The sequence below is a fragment of the Marmota flaviventris genome, chromosome 12, assembly GCF_047511675.1.
Source record: "Marmota flaviventris isolate mMarFla1 chromosome 12, mMarFla1.hap1, whole genome shotgun sequence".
Classification (NCBI taxonomy): Eukaryota; Metazoa; Chordata; class Mammalia; order Rodentia; family Sciuridae; genus Marmota; species Marmota flaviventris.
In genome coordinates this window covers 65218795-65241779 of record NC_092509.1, presented here as the reverse complement: position 1 = coordinate 65241779, position 22985 = coordinate 65218795, and the positions used below count along the sequence as shown (strand labels likewise).

General features: G+C 32.6%; 1 protein-coding gene across 3 annotated transcripts in view; it reads right to left on the bottom strand.

Annotated features, from left to right (window-relative positions):
- Gpatch2 (G-patch domain containing 2) overlaps positions 1 to 22985 on the bottom strand; it is a 177254-nt gene that overhangs the window by 25861 nt on the left and 128408 nt on the right. For 2 of the 3 annotated variants that reach the window (XM_027934859.2, XM_071600067.1), the window contains exon 8: positions 20487 to 20557. The exons of the other annotated variant lie outside the window; for it this stretch is intronic. In XM_027934859.2, the coding sequence (XP_027790660.1) occupies positions 20487 to 20557 (71 nt within the window). The remainder of the gene's footprint in view (positions 1 to 20486; positions 20558 to 22985) is intronic. 3 annotated transcript variants of the gene reach the window in all.

The following is a 22985-nucleotide window of genomic DNA, read 5'->3' as shown; positions in this document are numbered from 1 at the left end:
AATACTCAATAGAAAATACAGGGAGCCAGGATGAGAACAGAAGACAAATGTGGGTGATGTTGAACAGGATCCAGTTTATAAATAGAGTTCAAGAGCATTAAGATGTAATAAAGTCTTTGGTGCTGGATCAGCTGGATCTTATGAACTCTTGAAACTGAAAAGATTAAACCTGTTTCTCAGGATAAAGTCTACAGTAAGATAAAATAGCTGGAATATAAGCAAAATAGAGCAGAACAGAGAGGCCACAGAAGATAAGGAGATAGAAGGTTCAAGACAAAAATGAATAGCAAAACAGAAGACACAAACCTAGAAAAATATGAGGCCAGAATTTTTATTGATTTGTGAAGCCAACAGAAGAGAGAGCCCTAGAACAATGAAATTAGAAAGCTATCCTGTCTCAAGAATCTCTCCTGAAGGCTCAAAAACCTTTTTATTTGAAAACAAATGAGCAACAGAAAAAAACTGCAGGTGAATCTCATATAAAATTATTATAGAGTACTCTACAGAGATGACCACAAAATGAAGACTACACTGTTATTTAAAAATAAACCAAGGGAAAATAAGAAAGTGATAGGAGATTAAAACAAACAAACAAACAAAACAACAGCAAACAACAATAACAAAAAAACACACAATGAGCAAAATTAAGAAACGAAGTGACTGGATAAAAGGAAGAGAGATGATAGCATTCAGGAGGCAAACAGGAAGAAAAAAGAAACAATTATTTCACAAATAAAATTAAACAAAAAGCACATGAGTGAATAAATATGATGAAGGCAGAATATAAAATATCATGAAAAGTGGAAGTGGTAAAAGATTTAACACTTTAGGGCTGGGTTGTGGTTCAGCGGGAGGGCGCTCGCCTAGCACATGCAAGGCCCTGGGTTCAATCCTCAGCACCACATATAAATAAATAAATAAAAAATAAAGGCATTGTGTCCAACTACAACTCAAAAATAAATATTTTAAAAAAGATTAAAACTTTAGAAATGATAATAAGAAAAATAATAGTGTTAGGTAAGGAAGATAGGCAAAGAAGACAAAGACAAATATGCATTGGGCATCCAGGTAAAATTAAAACATTTATATGTGAAAGAAAAACCAAACTATAGCAGACATTGAAAGCAACATTTTATAAAGGCAATAGAGTAACATATTTAAGATAGTTAAGGAGAGAAAATATGAGTCATGGACAGTGTATCTGGCAAAATGACCTTGAAATAAATAGGCCATAGATACCTTGTTCAGAAGATGCCAGGAATTCAGGAAATATTGTTTGAATAAGGAATTAAGTAGAGAATAAACTCTAGACAAATAAAAATAGAGAAGAACCAACTTGAGATTTGGATGTGATCATTAAAAATATATTTAGGTATAGAACTAAAATTACATGTAACTGAACTAAAACTAAATAAAACTGGAACTGAAGCAAAGGAGACTATAGTTTTGAATGGTTATATGCTTCAACTCGGGTGCATTCAATTACAACTACCTAAAAATGGAGGGAAATGAAAGTATTTAGGAAAAACAAAACAGATTTGCTAACTGCCTTATAGCTTTTTAACAGAGTAACGATTTACTTCAAATCAAGTACTTGGAAGAAGGAGAAGGGCAAAAGAACTGACTTCAATATTGTTCATAACAGGGAACCAAAAGCACAAGGAAAAAAAGTGGGTGTGGGACTGGATTAAGACCATTGCTTACAAGTATTAACATAAAGGTAATGAATAGAAAAAAGGAAAACCTAAGCTTTCCTTTCTCAAGGTTAACAGTATTCCAGAGCAAGAGTGTGAGCGATAAAGAAAAGAAAAAGGAAGGGAAAGGGAGGAAGAGATATATGTCTGATTATCTTAAAAACAGAAGGAAAAAAACAGTCAGTGAAAGTATAAGCCATAAACAAAACCAAACCTGAGTGGGGAGAGGTAGGGGGGACCAGGTTCAAGCTAAACTTGTGGGAAAAAACCTCTCGTGAAGATCTGAAGATTTCAAATGTCCTTTTAAAGATTTGATTGTGGAACCTGTAAAAATCCCTCTATTATTTAAAAATGGAATAGAATACAGTTATTAATAAGTTTCCTCCAATGAACTTGATATACACACTGATACAATATATATTAAATGTTTATAATAAATTTGTTAATATATACTTAATAAATAACATAAAAAACGATATAAGTTGATTATTCATCAATATACCTATACTTACAAACTAATTTGAATTACTTTAGAACACAGGAAACTGACTGCATATTCCTATGAAATCAATCTATTCTTTGTACAAAATGAATAGAAAAAGGAAACAAAAATCTTATACTATTTTTAGTGATTATTGGTGGTCCTGGTGGTATTCAGATTCTATGATTGCTATATGCATACAGTGAGATAAATAAAATGAGTGATTGTTCTAGTGCTGTTGAGATGTAATATTTTTAATGTAGTTGAAAAAAGACAGATTAAAATGAATGAGTCTAGACAATAAAATTTTGAATATGAACCGAAACTCTCAGTATGAACCAACATGTTTTTTTCTTCGAACAAAAAAGAAATTTTAACTGGTTTCCTTGAAAAGGACTAGAATCATTGGTGTTCCTCACATCCAGAATGTGGTTTCTACATGTATTGCCTAATAAAGAAATCAGCACATATGATAGCAATGGCTGACTCTTGATCTAGGCTAGGAAAGGTCCAAGGGGAGCCTATAAGTAAGCAAACCAGAAAACAAAGACTAGTGGCAGAGAAACACTCAGAAACTTAATCTCTCACAAATTGGCCAATTTTAAGATTAAGTAGGAAAATAACTAATGGACTGAAACATAACAAACATATTTAAATCAATGAATTCACCTCGGGAAAATGTTAGGAATCAATTCATTTTGAAAACTGAAACTACAGAGAAAGAATTAAGTATTTATCTTGCTTTTCCTATATAATCCATACCTTAAAGTATTCAAGTTGTTGGGAGAAGAATTTAACAGAAGTAATCCAATGAAGAAACAAAAACAAATTGATAGAATTAGCATATCACCATTCTGCAATCTTTAATCAATAATTTGGACAATGATTATCACAAATCACAGAAAGAGATGTGGGAGTGAGAGTAGTATACAACACCACCTCTGAAAGTCTTGCCAAACAAAGTGAAACCAAACTAAACATAGAACCTGAATTGCCAGGGCAGTCATGATAGCTTTTTCCAGGCTTAGTGAAAAGGACTTTTCATAATTTTAAGTGATCAAATTTGAAATCCAATTAAGCTATGAAGTCTAAGTCATCTAGTTCTATTTAGTCCTGTACTATAACCTGATGTAAAAAATTACAAAAATCTTTATCTGAGGTTTATTGTCCTTAGAAAGGATAATGCATAGTTTTTATTCCATCTTTCTAATTAGTAATTTAAGCATATGTTCAGCATTTAACTCTAAATGTTTGCCTTTTCCCCAAGCTCGAAGACAGCTGTCCAAGATTTGAATGCCAAAAAACATTTAAATATCAACATCTGTTGAATTATGTTAATTTAGTGTAATATAATTGGGCATGAGTTAGAATTGATCAGAAGTATATGAAATAAAAAAGGTAAATTCCCATCAATATCTTGGTATACAAACAAAAATCACCAAGGAATGATGAGAAATATTTACTTCTGAGAGAAAAGGCAAAAGAAAACTATTGATTATAAAGAAATTGATTCTTTTAAAAACACAGTTCTAACTCTACAGGATATTATCTTGCTATTTTAAAGTTATTTTTGAATTGACTTCATAATTGAAAGGAAATAAAGTTGGCAAAAATGAGTAATAATTAAATGTTTAAAAGTGGAATATTTTATGCATTATTAAGTAAAACATTCTAATTGCACTTACAGATGCATTAAATTTTTAGATTGCAGGATAATTTCTGTTATGAGTTAGTAAATATCCAGGAATTGATGTGACTTCAGCTCTACAGACATAAAATTGCATTTTAAAACTGAAATTATTTTCAATGTAGCAGATGAAGTTAGTAAGTTTATTCTGGGGGTAATTTGCAAGATACAAAGTACCAAAGAGCATCTGTTGTTTATTGTTTTGCTGATTTAAATATTAAATTTTACAGTGATTCTCTTATTAATAAATTAGGACTGCTTGTTTGTTTTGGGAAAAATTCTGGCACATACACACATTGGATTAACAGATCCCCAAATGGACCTGTAATGAAGTTACATCGCAGGCTGCAGTAGTGATACAAGCTGTTCTGATATGGCCCTGCAGGTGTCCCTTAATCATTTCCTAGGGGAACCATCTCTGGGAGTTAAAGGTTAGCTCTGTGTCCATGCCCATTTAATCACAGGACCAATTTGGAGAGTGCCAACTGTGAAACAGACACCTGTCCTTAAGGAAATAGACTTCAGACCACAAATTCGTCTCGGCTAAGGGTCACTGGAACAGCTTTCACATGCTAAATATTTTCTATCATTAGCGACCACAGCCAAATTCAACTGCAGTCCTGGAGGTGAAAGGCTGTGCATATTTCTAGTCATTTGAAAATACCTAGTTCACCTGCAAGAAAAAAGAGGGGATATAAATAAAAAGGGTTTCACTAAGAAACAGATGATTTTTAAAGATTTAATTCACCATATATAGGATGTATTACAAATTTCTAAATGGTAAATTCTTTTTTTCAAAAAAAATATGGATTCCTCATTTCAACTAAAAAGCAACCTCTTAAAATTATATTGGCTGCTAACTAATTTTATTTAGTATAATCACAACTTAAACTAACCCTTTATAATCATTAATTTAAAACCTTGCCAAGGAAGGTTAGAATTTCAGAATGCCATGAGGACAGGAGGCATGAGAACTGGCAAATTGAAGACAATGTGGTTTTATAAAATACAATAATTTGCTCATACTATATAAAAGGGATTAATTAAAACCTTTAAAAACCATTTTAGGTTGTATATGTGGCATGTTTCCAATTATTCTACCTTAAGTATCTCTATACCTAGAAGTTATTCAAATGTTCTTTTTAATTAGAATACATATATAATTAAATGTGTTCCAATTAAACAAATATGGAATGCATACATTCTAATTAAAGGGAATGTGAATATTTTCTATTAGCTCATTCATGCATACACAGGAATGAATCAAAATAACTTAAAAAGATGCTTTTCAATCTGAAGGGCTAAGTAAACTTTAAAACAATGAAATCTAATGCCAACTTTAAGTTTGGAAAAAAAATTATAAAATATTAGAAAACGTAAAGTTAGTATTTAAAAGCAGTTTCAATTCACTATTTTGGACACACAAAATATAAAATGTAATGTGATATAAATTACTTTAAAAATGTGATTTTGACTTAGCATAGTTTTAGTATGACATAGGAGTGTTTTAAAATTCTAAATTTACTAGAATAGGATAGGTAATCTTATCTTAAATAATTAAATAAAGCATCATTTACTTTTGTTGATATATTCAATTTTGTTGACACATTTCTGTGAGAAGCACTATTAAACAAATATAGTCCATGTCATTATGCAGTACTCTAATGAACAGTTACCCTCTTCCAATTTATTAACAGCTGCTCAAAAATGTAGTAATTAATAGTTTCATTTATTTTTGGCAAACCTGCAAAATGACAAATAGTTTTCTATCTGTTGCAAATTAGGTCTTCTTTCCAAGCAACAAATGACAGAATGGGGAAGGCAGCAAACAGAATCATTGAACATCTTTGGATCTTTACAAGATCAAATAGAGAGCAGCTGTAATTCTGTTACATCTGCAACACAATACAGTAACCTGTATCATCAAATAGAAGTGAATGTGCTATATTAATGCAAACAGGAGTTTGTTTTTTTTTTTTAATGAAAGAATGTGTGTGTGTACCTACGTGTACATGAGACTGCATGCATGTGAATGTGACAGGATTTGCTTTATTTCTCAGGTTAAATCTTTTGTCATTTTTTTTTTTCATTTTAGAAGACTTTTTAAACTACTAATGAGGAAAATGACAGTTAAAAAATGCTTATTTCTTCTTTCTCACTATCAATAGATAATATGAGAAATGAACACAGTATCCAAGCATGATCAAATCATTTGACACTAAGTAGTCAAAATACTTACTTTTTCATGCTTTTAGGAACTAAGTAAAAAATGAATTAACCAATGCATTTCTAAAAGATACTATAAACATTAAGTAGAACTTAGTATTATTAGTAATAAAAATGTTTTCATTTGAGGCTGGGGTTGTAGTGGTAGAGCACTTGCCTAGCATGAGTGAGGCACTGGGTTTGATCCCCAGCACCACATAAAACTAAACAAACAAAATAAAAGATGTTATGTTCATCTACAACTAAAAATATTTTTAAAAATGTGTTCACTTGATTTCAAATTATATGTCAGACTACAAGATGATTTTGCCTGGGTGCTTCATAAAGAAATTCATTTAAGTAAAGACGCTGGGTAAATCCCTACCCCGAAAGAAGCCATATAGAGAAGAAAAATACTTGACATGATCTAAATAATTAAATAAGGCTGCCAAAAACTATCCAGTTTGTTGCATGGATGCTTTCAGCAATGAAGACTATCCATAAGTATAAAAATGTGTTAAAAGAGTAACATCATTTCAAGAATGACACATGACTTAGTATCAACCATCACTTGAATGGGTTGAACTGATTTTTAATTTGGGAAGGTTATATTGAAGTTTCTGGTGCTAACCAAAGGTGTATTGACATGAGAAATAACATGAAATTATTTAATTGTGGCTCTAAATAAGGGGATGGACAAGGGATATTTCTATTTTGAGAAGGCACAAACACAAAAATCAAATGCCAAGACACAAAAAGGAATGAAAAAGACTGGAGTAATCCAGTCTCCCCACTTTCTCACTTGTAGCTCTCAAAAAACAATTACCCTTTGTGCTGGGAACACAGCAACCTGAGATAGGGAAGGACTGGCTGGAATCATCTGGACTGTTCTAATCCCCTCAATAAACAGAATGTCCTTTAAAGCTTTAGTCTAGTATGTCATGTCACTCCTGAGGTATATAACCTGGGGTGCGCTACTTTTCAGAATCCCTCAGCTGTGATGCAAGTGTGGCATGTGCAGTAAAGATGCCATCCATTCCAGGCAGCTTTTCTGAGCCCTGGGGGAACAACTTGAAATGGATCCTAGGCTTCTTTTGTCTCTTGCTGTCTATCTGTAAGTAATAAATCTGCTCTAACTTGTTGCTGTGAGTATGTTCTGTCTCACTGGACACAGACAAATTGGTAACCAGTACAAAGTGAATCTGCTTCACAAATCAAGCCTGGAATTTCAGTGAAAGGCATAGTTTGAAAAAATAAATCTAGATGTCACTAGTATTTCTCTCTAAAAAACAGGTGCCTTGTCCCAAGGTTTAGTTGTGTGGGTGTCTTTTCACTTCGGCTGATTGACTGCATATGATAATCACTCAAACGTCATGGCTGTTTATTAATAAGTTTGGAAGTGACAGGTATTAGGTAAGTAGTTTTTCAAATAACAATAAATATGCTTTTACATATTTATTTATTGAAAGAATATTGTTTTTCTGTCTTTTTATTTCTATTTTCAAAGGTTTTAAGGTATGTAAAAATGACTACATGGCATGAATAAATGGTGACACTCATTAAATATTAGAAGAGAGATAAAATATAATAAAACTAAGGTAAAACTTCATAGTAAGAAAATGGAGAACACTGAACAAATGGAATAATGACTGGAAAATAAAACCACACAGAAAAGCCAAGTGCAGTGGTGCATGCCTATAGTCCCAGCTACTCAGGAGGCTGAGTCAGGAAGATCGTTTAGGGGTTTAGGGCCAGCTTTGGCAACATAGTGAGACTCCATCTCAAAACACAAACAAATGAAAAGCATAAACATCTCCCTCAAAAAAAATCCATAGAGGTTTTATCATTCTAATCATACAGAAGTGTTAGATGCGAATAATCAACAAGGTATAAGTAAGAGAAAAGAACATAAGAGAGAAAATACATAACTCCAAACGTTGTAATAAGAAAAATCCTGGGAAAACACATCAAATGAATAATAAGGATAATGTTAGAGGAAAATTTTTCATATCACTCACTATCCGATACCTCACTTCATGATCAGGGGTTCCCATAAGGAAATAAAAATGAAGCAATGAACTAAAAGAAAATTATAATATTGATATCACTTGAATCAATTAGATTAAATTATATTCATACCAAGAGTCAGTGTATTTTCCAAAAGTGGGATTATAGAATTCATTATAACATGTATGAAGAATGAGAATGTTAATTTTGTTTACAATAAGCATAAGAGATAATACAGTGCATAATTACTCTCTTTAATAACTACTGGAATGTGATAGAATGGAATATTATGACCAGTACTACTGGTGGGAATGGAAGCTGGGCAGGGCACATGTGAAGCATAAAACAAGTCAAAAAGTCCAAAGGAACTCCACCTTTTTAAGAAGAGGCAGAATACTTTGAAGAACATGAGTCCATTATTGAAAAAGTAAGACTTCCTGACAGAACTGACTGAAATTATGACAATGAATTGTGTTTAAAAGACATCTAAAGGTCTCCTCTTCCATACTGTTAAACACAGAACAATCTGAGTTGGAAGAGACACAATTCCCTCATTAACTTAAGGAGCTTAGAGGAATGTTAAAGTGGATGTGGCAAAAAAAAAAAAAAAAAGGTGGGGGTGGGAGGAGAATAAACTGGATACCCAGAAAACTAGCACCAAAATGTATTATGGTTAGTTGCATTGGTAAATATGTCACTAAAACCCTTCTTCAGAGATCTTGGAAATTCCCCTGAGGAGCTAAGAGTGAGATGTACCACACTCCAAAGGACAAAGCCATAATCACACCCTTTATTCAGAGTTTTTGTGAGGAATGCCCACTTTAAGAGCACGCTACAGTCATATGATTCAGAATCTCAGCTTTGAGTCACTAACAGCAGACCACCTGTGCACTTATCTTTTCTTACTTGGCATATTTTGGAAGTAAATGATCCTACAATTTATTGATTTAATGCATTACAGTTCTCTTGTCTAACCTTTACGTTTTTCCATAAGCTGAAGGAAGTGTAGTCACTCATCCACAAGGGTTAAGAAAAGTCAAGATAATATGAAAAATACTAAGAAAGGAATATGGAACAATGCATATAAATAAGGTAAAGAATTTTCATCTTATATTTAATAAAATGTATGACAAAAATAAAATGAGTCTTTCCTCATGTTTATTTTACCATTTCAAATTACGCTCTGCCTAACACAACTGATGGCTTTAGAGAAAAAAGATATACTGTATCCATTAATCAAGACAAAGATGATATATGAGTGGCATGTTAAAAAAAAATAAAGGATCAGAAATAAAAGTATAAGAATTTAAAAATGGATTTCCCAGAAGTCCATCTATCTGTCCATATATATATATATATATATATATATATATATATATATATAATATTTTATATATATAAAGTTTTAAAGATTAGGTTATTTATGGTTGTCCCAACACCTAAATAACAACAAAGAGAAAGTGGCAACTACTGAAAATCAAACGATATTGTAGTACTAAATTCAAAATCTCAAGGCAAAATGATTTCCAAAACAGTATTCAATTCCCAGATAAATCAGTCAATGTGAAACATTGATTAACATTAATAAGAACATTTTTAGACATGCATGATCCTTGTCTGTCCCATGCCCAGACAACCGATCAGTTTTCTGTCACTAGATATTAGTTGTTTTCTTTCTCAGAAAGCAGAAAAAAGGTAATGCTGTAGATCCAGGGAAGAGGAATCCCACATAGAAGAGAAATGAAGGAAACCCCTAGGACGATAGTGAAAAAAAATAAGCAGAGCATTAAATGTGCAGCACGTTCAGAGGACAAATAGCCCAGAACAGACTTGAACACTAAGGGCTCCAAATGGGCTGGCACCAAGAGAAAGAACTGGGAGGAGTTACACTTTGGGGAAGATGTAGGGGTTAGGGGCAGGTGAAAATGAAAAACAATGATTTCCAAAACACCTGAAAGTTATATATCTATGAATATTTACATGCATAAACATGTTAATGAAAACATTTTTATTCGGTCTGGCAGAAAAAGGTAAAAAATTCAGGGATAAGCATGTGAAGAGAACACACAAAAAGGAGTAATATTAAATTAAAAACTTCAAGAAATGTTAATGTAAATATGCCCTACTAGATGAAAGAGGTCAACAGCAGAAATAGCTAAAAGAATTGAAAGTGGTTGGAGAATGAATCGAGAATGGGGTTTGGGCTGTATATATTTTATTGTGTCTTATAGAATAATTTAATATTATAAACTATGTTCAAAAATAATATGAAAGAAGAATACAATTTAACAAGTGCTTACAAACATGAAAATAGCAATAATAATGTCATAGTCATAACAACAGCTAATATTTGTGCTCTTACAGGTATTATACTCATTTAGTATCTTTTAAAATGCTTTCAAGTATGAATTCATTTTCTCCTTACAACAGTGTTATAAGGTAGGCACTACTATTTCTCTTTTACAGATAAGAAACACAGAGAAAGGGGGTGAAGTATTTTGCTTAGCAACATCCATCTAGTAAGTAGTGAAACTGGAATTAGAGGCCATGTATTCCAGTTCCAGAGGCCACTCCTTGACCGGTTTGCTCTACTCTAACTTAGACTCAATTTTTGCTTCATTCTATACATATTTCATACAAAAATGTTTATTGTGTATAGTGTCGTGCACTGTTTTTGATATTGTGGATACATGAGTGGATAAAATAAACACTGAACTATTACAAAGTTTAAAGAGTGGGTAATAGAAACAGAAGAAAAATGAAGCAGGGACAGAGGACAGAAGTTGATGGTGTTGGTAGAGAGTGGGGAGTCTTACTTTGAGCTGATATTTGAAAAAAAATTGTGAAAAAGCCATATGAATTGTTACGGATAAAATGTGCTAAACAGAAGGAACAGCAAACGATAAGACCCTGAGATGTAAGCTGGGGTTGTTGTGCTGGAGGTGGAGTAAAGACGCCAATGGGAATTAGAATAAGACATACTTCATGTCTGTATAAATTAGTCAAAATATACTCTACTGTTATGTATAACTAAAAAGAACAGATTAAAGCCAAAAAAAAAAAAAAAAAAAAAAAAGAGGCCAATGTGGCAAGAGCACGTGAGTAAGAGTTAAAGTGGAAGGAGAGGAGGTCAGAGAAACAAAGGACAGGCCCAGGTCACATAGGGCTCTACAGGCCAAGATAAGACTTTTAACTTTTACTTGGAATGAAATGGAAAAACACTAAAAAACTGTTTTTTTTTTTTTAGCACTTTTGACAGCTTCACCGTCAACCTAGTAGGTGATATAAAATGTACATATTTAAAGTATACAGTTTGGTAAGTTTTCACACACACACACACACACACACACACACACAATCATCACCATAATCAAGAAAATGAAGACACTTATCATGTACCAAGTTTCTTCATGCCCCTTTGCAATCCTTTCCTCTTGTACCTCCTGGCACCTGTCCCATGCCCAGACAACCGATCAGTTTTCTGTCACTAGATATTAGTTTATATTTCCTAGAATTTTATATAAAGGTGTTATGTGTATTGATTCTTCATTACTTTTTAGTCATGAGTTACATGACTTACATGTATACAGCACACATTGTTTATCTGTGTAACTTATAGACATTTAGGAGATACATGCTTTGTTTTTCTTTTTCGGTTACTATCATGAATAAGGCTATCATGTGATAAAGTCACCTTAGAATAGATGATACTAAATATTTAAGGAAACTTCCAAACTGTTTTCCAGAGTGATTGAACATTTTTATACTCCCCCAAACAGTCCCATTCTTCTACATCCTGTATAATCCTTTTTCATGTTAACCATTCTAATACTTAAGAATGGTATTTCGTTGTGGTTTTGTTTTTCATTTTCCTAATGGGTAATGATGTCTAATATCTTTTCATGTGCATATGTGCCATCCATATATTTTCTTGGTGAGGTTCTATTCAAACTTTTGCTTATCACTGGATTGGGTTGAATTCTTACTGAAATTTCAGTGTTCTTTATATATTCTTGATACAAGTCTTATTGGACATATGGTTTGAAAATATTTTCTTCCCAGTCTGTGGCTTATCTTTTTATTCATTCTCTTAACATTATTTTTAGAAGAACACGAGTTTTTAATTTTGATAAATTCCAATATTTGAATTGTTCTTTCCTGGACTGTATTTTGAGGTTCTAAGAAATATTTTTCTAACCCAAGGTATGATAATTTATTTATCTGTTTATGGTGCTAAGCTCTGGCATGTGCTAGGCAAGGTCTCTATCACTGACCTACATACCCCAGCCTTTGATGGTTACTTTTATTTGTCATATTGACCCTGTGGCTAACTGGGAGTTGTAGCTCACTGTTGCTGCCCAGCATCATGAAAAACTATACCATAATCAATTGCCTGGGTGGTAAAAATCAAAATTTCAAATTCAAAGTATAGTTTATGAGTTATGTTTATTGATTTCTGTTTGTTGAACCATCCTACTTTGCATCCCTGGAATGAACCTCACTTAATCATGGTGCACTACCTTTTGAAATATGCTTTTTTGTATGAGATTTTTCAGTATTTTATTGAGAATTTTTGTGTCAATGTTCATCAGGAATATTGGTCTGAAGTTTTCTTTCCTTAATGTGTCTTTGTCTGGTTTTGGTATCAGGATGATACTAGCTTCACAGAATGAGTTTGGAAGGGTTCCTTCCTTTTCTATTTCATGGAATCATTTGAGGAGTATTAATATAAGCTCTTCTTTGAAAGTCTTATAGAACTCAGCTGAGAATGCATCTGGTCCTGGCTTCTGGATGGCATCTTCAATTTCACTGGTTGAAATTGATCTGTTTAAATTTTCTATGTCCCCTTGATTCAATTTGGGTAGGTCACACGTTTCTAGAAATTTGTTGATACCTTCAAGATTTTCTATTTTATTGGAGTATAGACTTTTAAGGTAGCTTCTTATTTTCATATGTATTTTAGTGGTGCCCATGGTGATTTTTGCTTGTTCAGCATGAATTTTAGTAATTTAGGGATTTCACTCTTTTTCTTTGTTAGCGTAGTTAAGGTTATCAATTTTGTTTATTTTTTTGAAAAACCAATGTTTTGTTTCCTCAACTTTTTAATTGTTTTCGTTTGTTTGTTTGTTATAATTTCATTTCTAATTTTCATTATTTCCTGTCTTCTACTGCTTTTGGTGCTGGCTTGTTCTTCTTTGTCTAGGGCTTTCAGATGTATAGTTAGGTTATTTATTTAGTGATTTCTTGTTCTTCTAGTGAGTGAGCTCAAGGCAATGAACTTTCCTTTTAGAACTGCCTTCATGGTGTCCCAGAGATTTTGATACATTGTTTCATTATCCTCATACCTCTAAGTACTTTGTTTTTATTTCATCCCTGATTTCTTTCATTATCCACTGGTCATTATTTAGTATTGTATTATTTAGAATATATTATTTAGTCTCCAGATTTTATAGCTTCTATTTTTTATTTTATCATTAATTTTTACTTTCATTCCATTATGAGCTGATAGAATGCAAAGTATTATCTCTATTTTTTTGTATTTGCTAAGAATTGCTTTGTGGATTAAGATGTGGTCTATTTTAGAGAATGTTCTATGTGCTGCTGAAAATAAAGCATATTTATTTATTGATGGATAAAATATTCTACATATGTCTAAGGTCTAAATTATTAATTGTATTTTTTAGTTCTATGGCTTCTTTATTTAGTTTTTGATTTGAAGATCTATTGATTGGTGAGAGATGTGTTGATGTCACCCAGTATAATGTTGTGATCTATTTGATTCTTGAGATTGTGAAGGGTTTGTTTTAATGTATGCAGATGTTCCATTGTTTGGGGCATAAATTAAATATTTAAGATTGTTATGTCTTGTTGATGTACAGGTCCCTTAAGCAGTATGAAATGGCCTTCTTTGTCCCTTCTGATTAATTTTGACTTGAAGTGCACTTTATCAGATATAAAGATATAAAACCTGCTTGTTTGTGAGATCCATGTGAATGGTAAGGAAGTTTTTCTCCCATCCTTTTACCTTCAGTCTGTGGATGTCTTTGCCTACAAGATAAGTCTCTTGGAGATAGCATATTGTTGAATCTTGTTTTTTAATATAGTCTGCCAGTCTATGTCATTTGATTGATTAGTTTGGGCCATTGACATTCAATGTTATTATTGTGAAATTATTCTCATTCTCTGTCATTTTGAATTATTTCTGATTTTTAATGTGAAATAGCTTCTTTTTAAATTGACTATACTTCTAGTGTAGTTTCTCCTGTTGCTGGATTTCATTTTTATTTTTCATTTCTTCTTCATGAAATATCTTGTTGAGAATGTTTTGTGGTGTAGGCTTTTTGGCTGTGAATTCTTTTAACTTTTGTTTACCATGGAAGATTTTCATTTCATCATGAAATCTAAAACTTATTTTTGCAGGGTATGGTATTCTTGGCTCGCATCCATTTTCTTTGTGAGTTTTGGATATGGTCTGGGTTGAAAAAAATCAGCTGAAATACGAATTGGTTTCTCTCTAAATGTTACTTGAAGGTTTTTCCCCCTCTGGCAGCCTTTAGAATTTTATCCTCATTCTGTATGTTAGGCATCTTCATAACAATGTGCCTTAGTGTGGGTCTGTTGTTTTGGGGTCCTGTAAGCTTCCTGTATATGATATTCTATTTCATTTTTAAGATATCAGACATTTTTAGACATTATTTCATTGAAAAGATTAAGCATTCCTTTGGTTTGTTTTTCTGAGCCTTCATCTATTCCAATAAATCTTAAGTTTGGTCTTTTCATGTGATTCTATATTTCTTGGAAGTTCTGTTCCATAATGATTTCACACCATCATAAAGTTGAAAAATCATAAGTGAAACAATGCTTAAATTGAAGATATGGTCTGAAGTGTGCAAACTGGAGGACTAGAAAGGTTGAGGGAGTAACTCTGTCCCAGTGTGAAGGCCTGATCTGCAGGGGACTAAGGGTGTAAATCCTTGTCTGAGTTCAAAGGCCCAACGCCAGGAGTACTGATGTCTGAAAGAAGAAGAAATGGATGTCCTACCTCAAGAAAACAGAACAAACTTTCTTCCTCTGACCTTTTGTTCTATTTGGGCCTTCAATGGATTGGATGATGCTCCCTCCTGTTGGAGTGGTAGAACTTTACTCAGTCTCCTAATTCAAATGCTAACAATTTACAGACAAATAGAGAAATAATTTTTTTAGCAGCTACCTGGGCATTCCTCAGTCCAGTCAAGTTAACACATAAAATTAAATATCAGATTGTGTGAGTTAGGATGAAAATATTTGATTTTTCCAAATGGTTATTCAGTTGTCTCAGTACTATTTGTTAAAAAGACCATGAAACTGTTCTCCACTGAATTGTACCTTAGCAAAGACCAGTTGTCTGTGTAAGTATGTATGGGTATGTTTCTTGACCTCTGTTCTGTTATAATCATCCTTTCTAAAGAAATCTTCATATAACCATCAATCTTTATAATAACTCTTTTAATCAAGTACTGTTGCCATTTCAACTTTGTTTTGCTTTTCCAAAAATGTTTTAGCTATTCTAAGTCCTTAGTATTTTCATATGAAATTTAGAATTAACTTCCATTTCTATAAAACATCCCTCTGGGATTTTGCATAGACATTTGTGGGGGGACTGATCTTAAGAATATTGAGTCTCCTGAACCAGGAACAAGGTTTCTCTCTCTATTACATAGGTCTTAAGACCTAAACAAATATCTGTTTCTTAATCATGTGTTATTTTTCTTGCTTCATATTGTTAATATCTCCCTATATCTCTTTTAATTAATGTATTATGCTAATTTTGATTTTTTGACTTACTTGTTTTACCATTTCTGCTTCCATTGGAATATGTAATCCAATAGATTTTCCTTTGAGAAGGATGTTCTCCTTAATTGTCTTATTAACTTGTCCCATGTGTTCACTTTGTCTGGTAATATTAGTTCCTCTGTTGGGTTTGGTATGGGGAAAGACCAATCATCTGTGTCAGCCCCAAGCAGTTCAGCAAATGGCCTGTGAACCTTAGAGAAGCCTTTGACTTTCAAACCAGTTATCAGAGCCTACTCCATGAAATAACTCTTTATCAGAAAAATATACTCTCCCTCTCCACACTCCCAAAGAGAAATAGAAATGCAAGTCTCCTGCCCTAAGATTTGGAGGGGCCAGAGTGTTTCATTAAGCTTTCCATGGTATCAAGACACAGCCCTGTGGCTACCTTGAAAGTTAATTTTTGAAAACATTTGGACCAGATGCCAGAGCCTTTCTGGATTAGGTAGGTATCAACTGTCCCAAAGAAAGCATACAACTCCAGAAGTTCCCCTTATATTTTAATCTCCCTCAGGTAGGCTGGATTATCTCCTACTACCTTACATATACAAGTTCAAAATAACCTCCATAACATCAAGGACTTCTTACTCTTTTATTTTTCTCTTTCTAAATTTTTCCTGGGTTGATCTTGGGGGAGGATGGCAGTAATCTTGCAGTTCAGTATATTGATTAGAACAGTAATTGTGACCAAATTTCCTTTCTTTTTTTCTTCCTTTCCTCCTGTCCCCTTTTCCTTCCTTCCTGTGGTACTGGGAACTTGAAAACTAAGCAAGCACTCTACTAATGGGCTACATCCCTGGACCATTTTTTCAAATAGGGTCTTGCTAACTTTCGCAAGATGGCCCTGAATTTGGGATCCTCTTACTTCAGTCTCCTGAATAGTGAGGATTATAGGCATGTATGACTTGGGACCAAATTTCTACTATGGTTACTTAAGGTAGTAAAATTTCCTCCAATTATCAACTAATAGTAATCCATGAGTTTCAATATTACCACGATTTGAATTGTGGACACACGAGTACTTAGAAATGTATTGTTTTTTTAAACTAAACCTTAAAAAGATGTATATTTTTGTTACTAATTTCTAAATTAATTACATTCAGTTCAGGAACTATGACCTTAATGATACATATTCATTAAAATTTGTTGATGCTAGGTATATGGCCAGCTAACTGGTTAATTTTGTAAGCATATCATATCTTTGAGAAAATGTGTTTTTTTAATAATAGTTTGGGTGCTGAGTTTTATAAAATTGCATTAATTTAAGCTTGGTAATTTTGTGTTTATAAACCTTCTGATGACTTAAGTCATTAATAATATGAGGATATATGAAGTAGGATCACCATGGTAGGTGTTAGTGAGAATCTGAATGTACTGTTATTAATATCTGATTTAGGCATTTTGAGGCTACTTTATTTAGTGTATACCATAAAATTATTAACTTTTCTGGTACTTTGTATGTTTTATCACTAAATAATGACCTTTTAAAGCGTGCTAAGGATTTTCCTCTTAAGTCAGTTTATCTGATATGAAAGTTTTCTTTACAGAGTATCTGGTATATCCTATTCTATCATTTAGTTTACCGCTTTTACTTGTCATTATACATCAGTTCTGTTTTCAACTGAAAAGTTTAATCCATAAATTTTATTGTGATCGCTGATACATGAATTTAATTCCATTGATTACTTTTATGCTTTCTGTGTTTCATTTTCTCAATGCCTTTTTTCTTTTTTTAAGATAGATTTTTTTTGGGGGGGAAGGTCAATATTTTAATTCCAATTTATTCCCTTAATTGGTTTATAACTTATATACTTCATTTCTATTAATGTAGTAATTATTTTTGGTAGGTTACCAATGAATATTTACCATTATCTTACTATCACTGTTTTATCTGACCAATGAGGTAAATGTCATGAATAATACTTTAGACTGGAGTTTTAACTATAATCACCAACATTGTTAATGTAGCATGATATTAATGTCTATGATTTTATACTGCCTTCTTCAAAGTCCTACCAATTATACATTAGTATGATTATTATTCATCTTCTTTTAGTTTTTTAATTAACACAACAATTGTACATATTTATGGAGTATGATTATCATTTTATATAAACACTGGTTGTTTAAATGCTTGTTTAAAGTTATTTATTTTGAATGTTTATCAAGTATTTATTACCAAACCATGCATTGAAAGTTTACATGCAGGTGTGAGGCCAGGACAGGGGACTCGGCTTCTTCATTTATTTATTTTTTTAAACTTTTTGGTTTTTTTTATTTCTTACATACATGACAATAGTGGAATGCATTACAATCATAATTATCCATTCAAAACACCATTTTTCGTAACTCTGTATATAAAGTATGTTCACACAAAATTATGCCATTATACATGAGCTCTTATTATTATTATTATTTGCATTACAATTCTTAATACACCTTTATACCACAATTTATCATATCTCTGATTGTATATAAGGTATGTTGACACCAAATCCACATCTTCATACATGTATTTTGTATAATGATGAGGGTCTCCTTTATTTATTTTTATCAATTCATTGATTTAGTATTCATACTCCCATCTCTTTTTTTTACTATTTATTGTTCAAAACATTACATAGTTTTTGACATATCATATTTCATACATTTGATTCAAGTGGGTTATGAACTCCCATTTTTATCCCGTATACAGATTGCAGAATCACATTGGTTACACATCCACGTTTTTACATATTGCCATACTAGTGTCTGTTGTATTCTGCTGCCTTTCCTATCCTCTACTATCTCCCCTTCCCTCCCCTCCCCTCCCCTCTTCTCTCTCTACTCCATCTACTGTAATTCATTTCTCCCCCTTGATTTTTTTTCCCTTTCCCCTCACTTCCTCTTATATGTAATTTTGTATAACAATGAGGGTCTCCTTCCATTTCCATGCAATTTCCCTTCTCTCTCCCTTTCCCTCCCACCTCTCGTCCCTGTTTAATGTTAATCTTCTTCTCATGTTCTTCCTCCCTGCTCTGTTCTTAGTTGCTCTCCTTATATCAAAGAAGACATTTGGCATTTGTTTTTTAGGGATTGGCTAGCTTCACTTAGTATAATCTGCTCTAATGCCATCCATTTCCCTGCAAATGCCATGATTTTGTCATTTTTTAGTGCAGAGTAATACTCCATTATGTATAAATGCCACATTTTTTTTTTTTTTATCCATTCATCTATTGAAGGGCATCTAGGTTGGTTCCACAGTCTAGCTATTGTGAATTGTGCTGCTATGAACATCGGTGTAGCAGTATCCCTATAGTACGCTCTTTTAAGGTCTTTAGGGAATAGTCCGAGTCATACTCCCATCTCAAAATTTCCTTAGAAGATCACTTTTTTTTTTTTTTAAATACAGCCTTAAAAATTCTAACAAAATTTCATTGGTAGTAAAGTTTCTCAGTTTTTAAAAATATTAAAATGACTTTATTTCATCTTCACACCTGAAAGGTTTTCTGAAAGATAAGTTTTCCAGGTACATTGTGCTAGACTGACAGTGAAACTTTTTTTTTTTTTTTAATCTGTATCCTGAAGATGATTCCACTATCTCCTGGTCTTCTTATTGCTATCATTTCTTTATAGATAATTTGTCCTTATTCTCTGAAATTTTAAAAGATCTTCCCTTTCTTTTTGCTATACTAGAGTACACTATTTTCTGTGGATTTATTGTACTTGGTTTTCACTGTGATTTTTTTTTTTATTATATCTGTATTTTTGGATTTACAATGTTCACTAGTTTTGGAAATTCTGGGTCAACCTCTCTTCAAATATCAATTTTCTTCAGTTCTTCTGTTCTTTGAATCAAGGAATCTGATTAAATTTATCTTAACTACTCTGATTTTTCATCTCCTTGAATTTTATACTATATTCTGGCTTATTTCTCCTGATATATATTCTGTTTCACTAATTATGTCTTCATCAGTCATACTTCTCACTTCTAACAATATTATTTTTTCACTTGTGACTGGTTAATGACTGGTTAATTTTAAGAGTAATTTGGTGCTCCCCCTTTTATTCCTATAAACACTTTATCCATAGTGATCAATAAATTGTATCTTAAAATTTTAGGTTCTGATATTTTTAGGGGCAAATTCATTAGTTTATGTTGATTCTCACTGTTAGTGAATTATTTGATTTTATGTTAGGGAAGTTTTAAGTGTCTAAATGAGGTATATATGCTGTGTAGTACTTGCATTTGCTCCTACAGACAACTATTGGCTTCTTAGTAGAGAATAGCTGTACAACAGGGTACATTAACGCTTTAAACAATATAAATAAAATGTTATCTTTGTATTCTTTACTAGTGGTCCTGAAATAGATTCTGATAAACAATACATAAAATATGTAAGCCAACTTTTGAGAACCAAAGGCAAGCTAAACCACTACTTACCACATTCATATTAGGAGGGAGGGAGGGAGGGAGAGACGGAGGGAGGGAGGGAGGGAGGGAGGGAGAGAGAGAGAGAGAGAGAGAGAGAGAGAGAGAGAGAGAGAGAGAAAAGGCTCATGATTCAGTGATGAGAATTAAAAGTGATTTTAAATGACTTACCTGCTAGCTGTTTTCACAGAACAATTTTTCTTGTGTCCTCTTTCAGCTCGGTTATCTCTCAGAAGCTGATGCTATACAAAGTGTTAAGACAAAGTTGTAGAAACAAAAACATTTTCATTATATTATTTTGCAAAGAGAAAAATATCCTTTTTTATTCAAAGAGGCAATAATTTGCTCATTTCTATCACTTTATTTCTACTGGTTTCTCTTAAAGACAATTACCTTTGCTAGAGATGCCAGATTCACTGTAGCAAAAAAGTGAGAGCAGCAATCTAGTTATTTCCTTGACAGCTAAACTGCTCTCACAGTTGGTTAACACATAGCCTGGAGGTGGAAGTCTAGGACTCAGTTCTGTTCCTGGTTCTCTGGAGTAGCCTTGGCTAAAGTAATGTAATCTTTCTTGTCAACGGCCTCTACAATTGCATTCAGCTGAGAAGTTTTGGGGGTTATTTCCCCTAAGTTGATATGAAAGAGCTAATATTATTTTCTTGATACCTATTGGCATACCATGGTAAGTAAACATATTCAAACCATTCTTGTTTAAATAAATTATTGGGTTAGAAATATGTAAAATATATTATATAGAAAAACTATATTTGATTGCCTCTTCAAAAAGCCTTACCATTCACTTCCCTTCACACTTACTTTATCCTAACCGGGGGAAAAAAATAAAAAAGATAGTACTCTCTACAATTTGTTAACTCAAATTGTAGCATATATTATTTATGCAGACACATGATTATAGAGAAGACTGAGCTAAAAAAATTTTACAACATATTAGACTTCATGTAACATACATGAAGTCTTAAAAAGTAATAATGTGAGATAGATCTGGATTCTAATCCTAGCTGCCCCAGTAGCTAATAAGTCATTACTTTTAATAGCAATTTTACCACTTACAAGATGTATAACCATAGGCAAAGTGCTTAACCTTTCAAAGTCCTAGTTTCCAAATGGAAAATAGAGATAAACATAACATCTACCTTAAGGCTGTTGTGATTATTAAATAAGATAAACCATGTAAAATGCTAAGTGCTATGAGACCAGAACATAAAAAATGCTGAGAGTATGACTTAAATGCAACAATTATGATGACTATGACTATAATTAATAAGCCTGGTTTTTAGTGGGTATTGATTGAACAGTATCAGTAACTTTCACTGAAGAACACTGCGTTGAACTGTTCAATAAATCATTTGGAATTGTCAGTTTATTTTGCCATTTTTAAGATACAACAGACTTTAATTACTTCACCAAGAATATGGTTCGTTCTTTCTTTCAGGAATGTCCTGACTAAATAAATGTGCCCTAAATTTCTCTAAAATATCTACTTCTTTCCATTCCTGCTGCCATCATTTTCTCACCTGTAACAGCCTCCCAAATGTAACCTTGCTCTCACCTAATCCATTCTTCACACTGCCGCCAATGCAAACACTTTACAATTAATTAATCTGATTTTATTACTCTCTTCACATAAAACTCAAAAGCTTCCATTATATCTCTAAACTTTTCTGCCTATACCTGACCTATCCTCTTTATTTCTCTCTCTCTCTTCCCCTTTCTCTCTCCCCCTTTCTCTCTCTGTCTCTCTCTTTCTTTCTTTCTCTCACTCTCTCTCTAAACCCAAGGGTGCTTAACCACTGAACCACATCCTCAGCCTTTCTTTTTAAAAAACTTTTATTTAGAAACAGGATCTCACTAAATTTCTTAGGGCCTCACTAAGTTGTTGAGGCTGGCTTTGAACTTGTGATCCTCTGGCTTTACCCTCCTTCCTGAGCTGCTGGGATTATAGCTGGGACATTTACCATGAGCTTGCTCATCTTGCTCTTCTCTGGTCCTTTGCCTCAGTTATTCAATTTGCCTGTATCTCCATGGTTTGGCACTATATCTAGAACATCTTTAGTGCTCAATAAATATTTGTTGAATGAATGCATGAATGAAAGAGGTAATGAAATAGGGAATGAGATTGAGTATTTGATATGTAGCTGAAGCCATACCTCATTATTACTATGTATAGAAACAGCAACCATTTATCTTAAGTCCATTAATCTGAAAGTGTTTCAATTTAGAAACACTTCGTACCATGAATACTTAAATTGTTTCTGAAAATATAATTGATTAATTACTTTGGCATTTCTAAGTCTAGTGCCTTTAAAATATATATAGATATATATACAAACCAACATTTGTGACACAGATAGTTAGAAGTTGATGAAATCTCTACTTCTGTTTTAAATTAATGGTAATTTATTAACTCTTTTGATATTTAGATAAAAAATATTTGAACACTTTCTCCAAGGTTTGTGCTACAACAATTCACAGAACTGAAAATCCCATATACAATGTTCTAGAATAAAATTAAATAATTAAGTTTTGAAAAGTGCAATCCAAATAAACATTTCAATATACCTCAGAAGACCAACATGTCTTCTAAGAATGTGTTTTCATTCTAAAAATTTTGATAAGACTTTTATTTAAAAAGAGACAAATATTGGAATT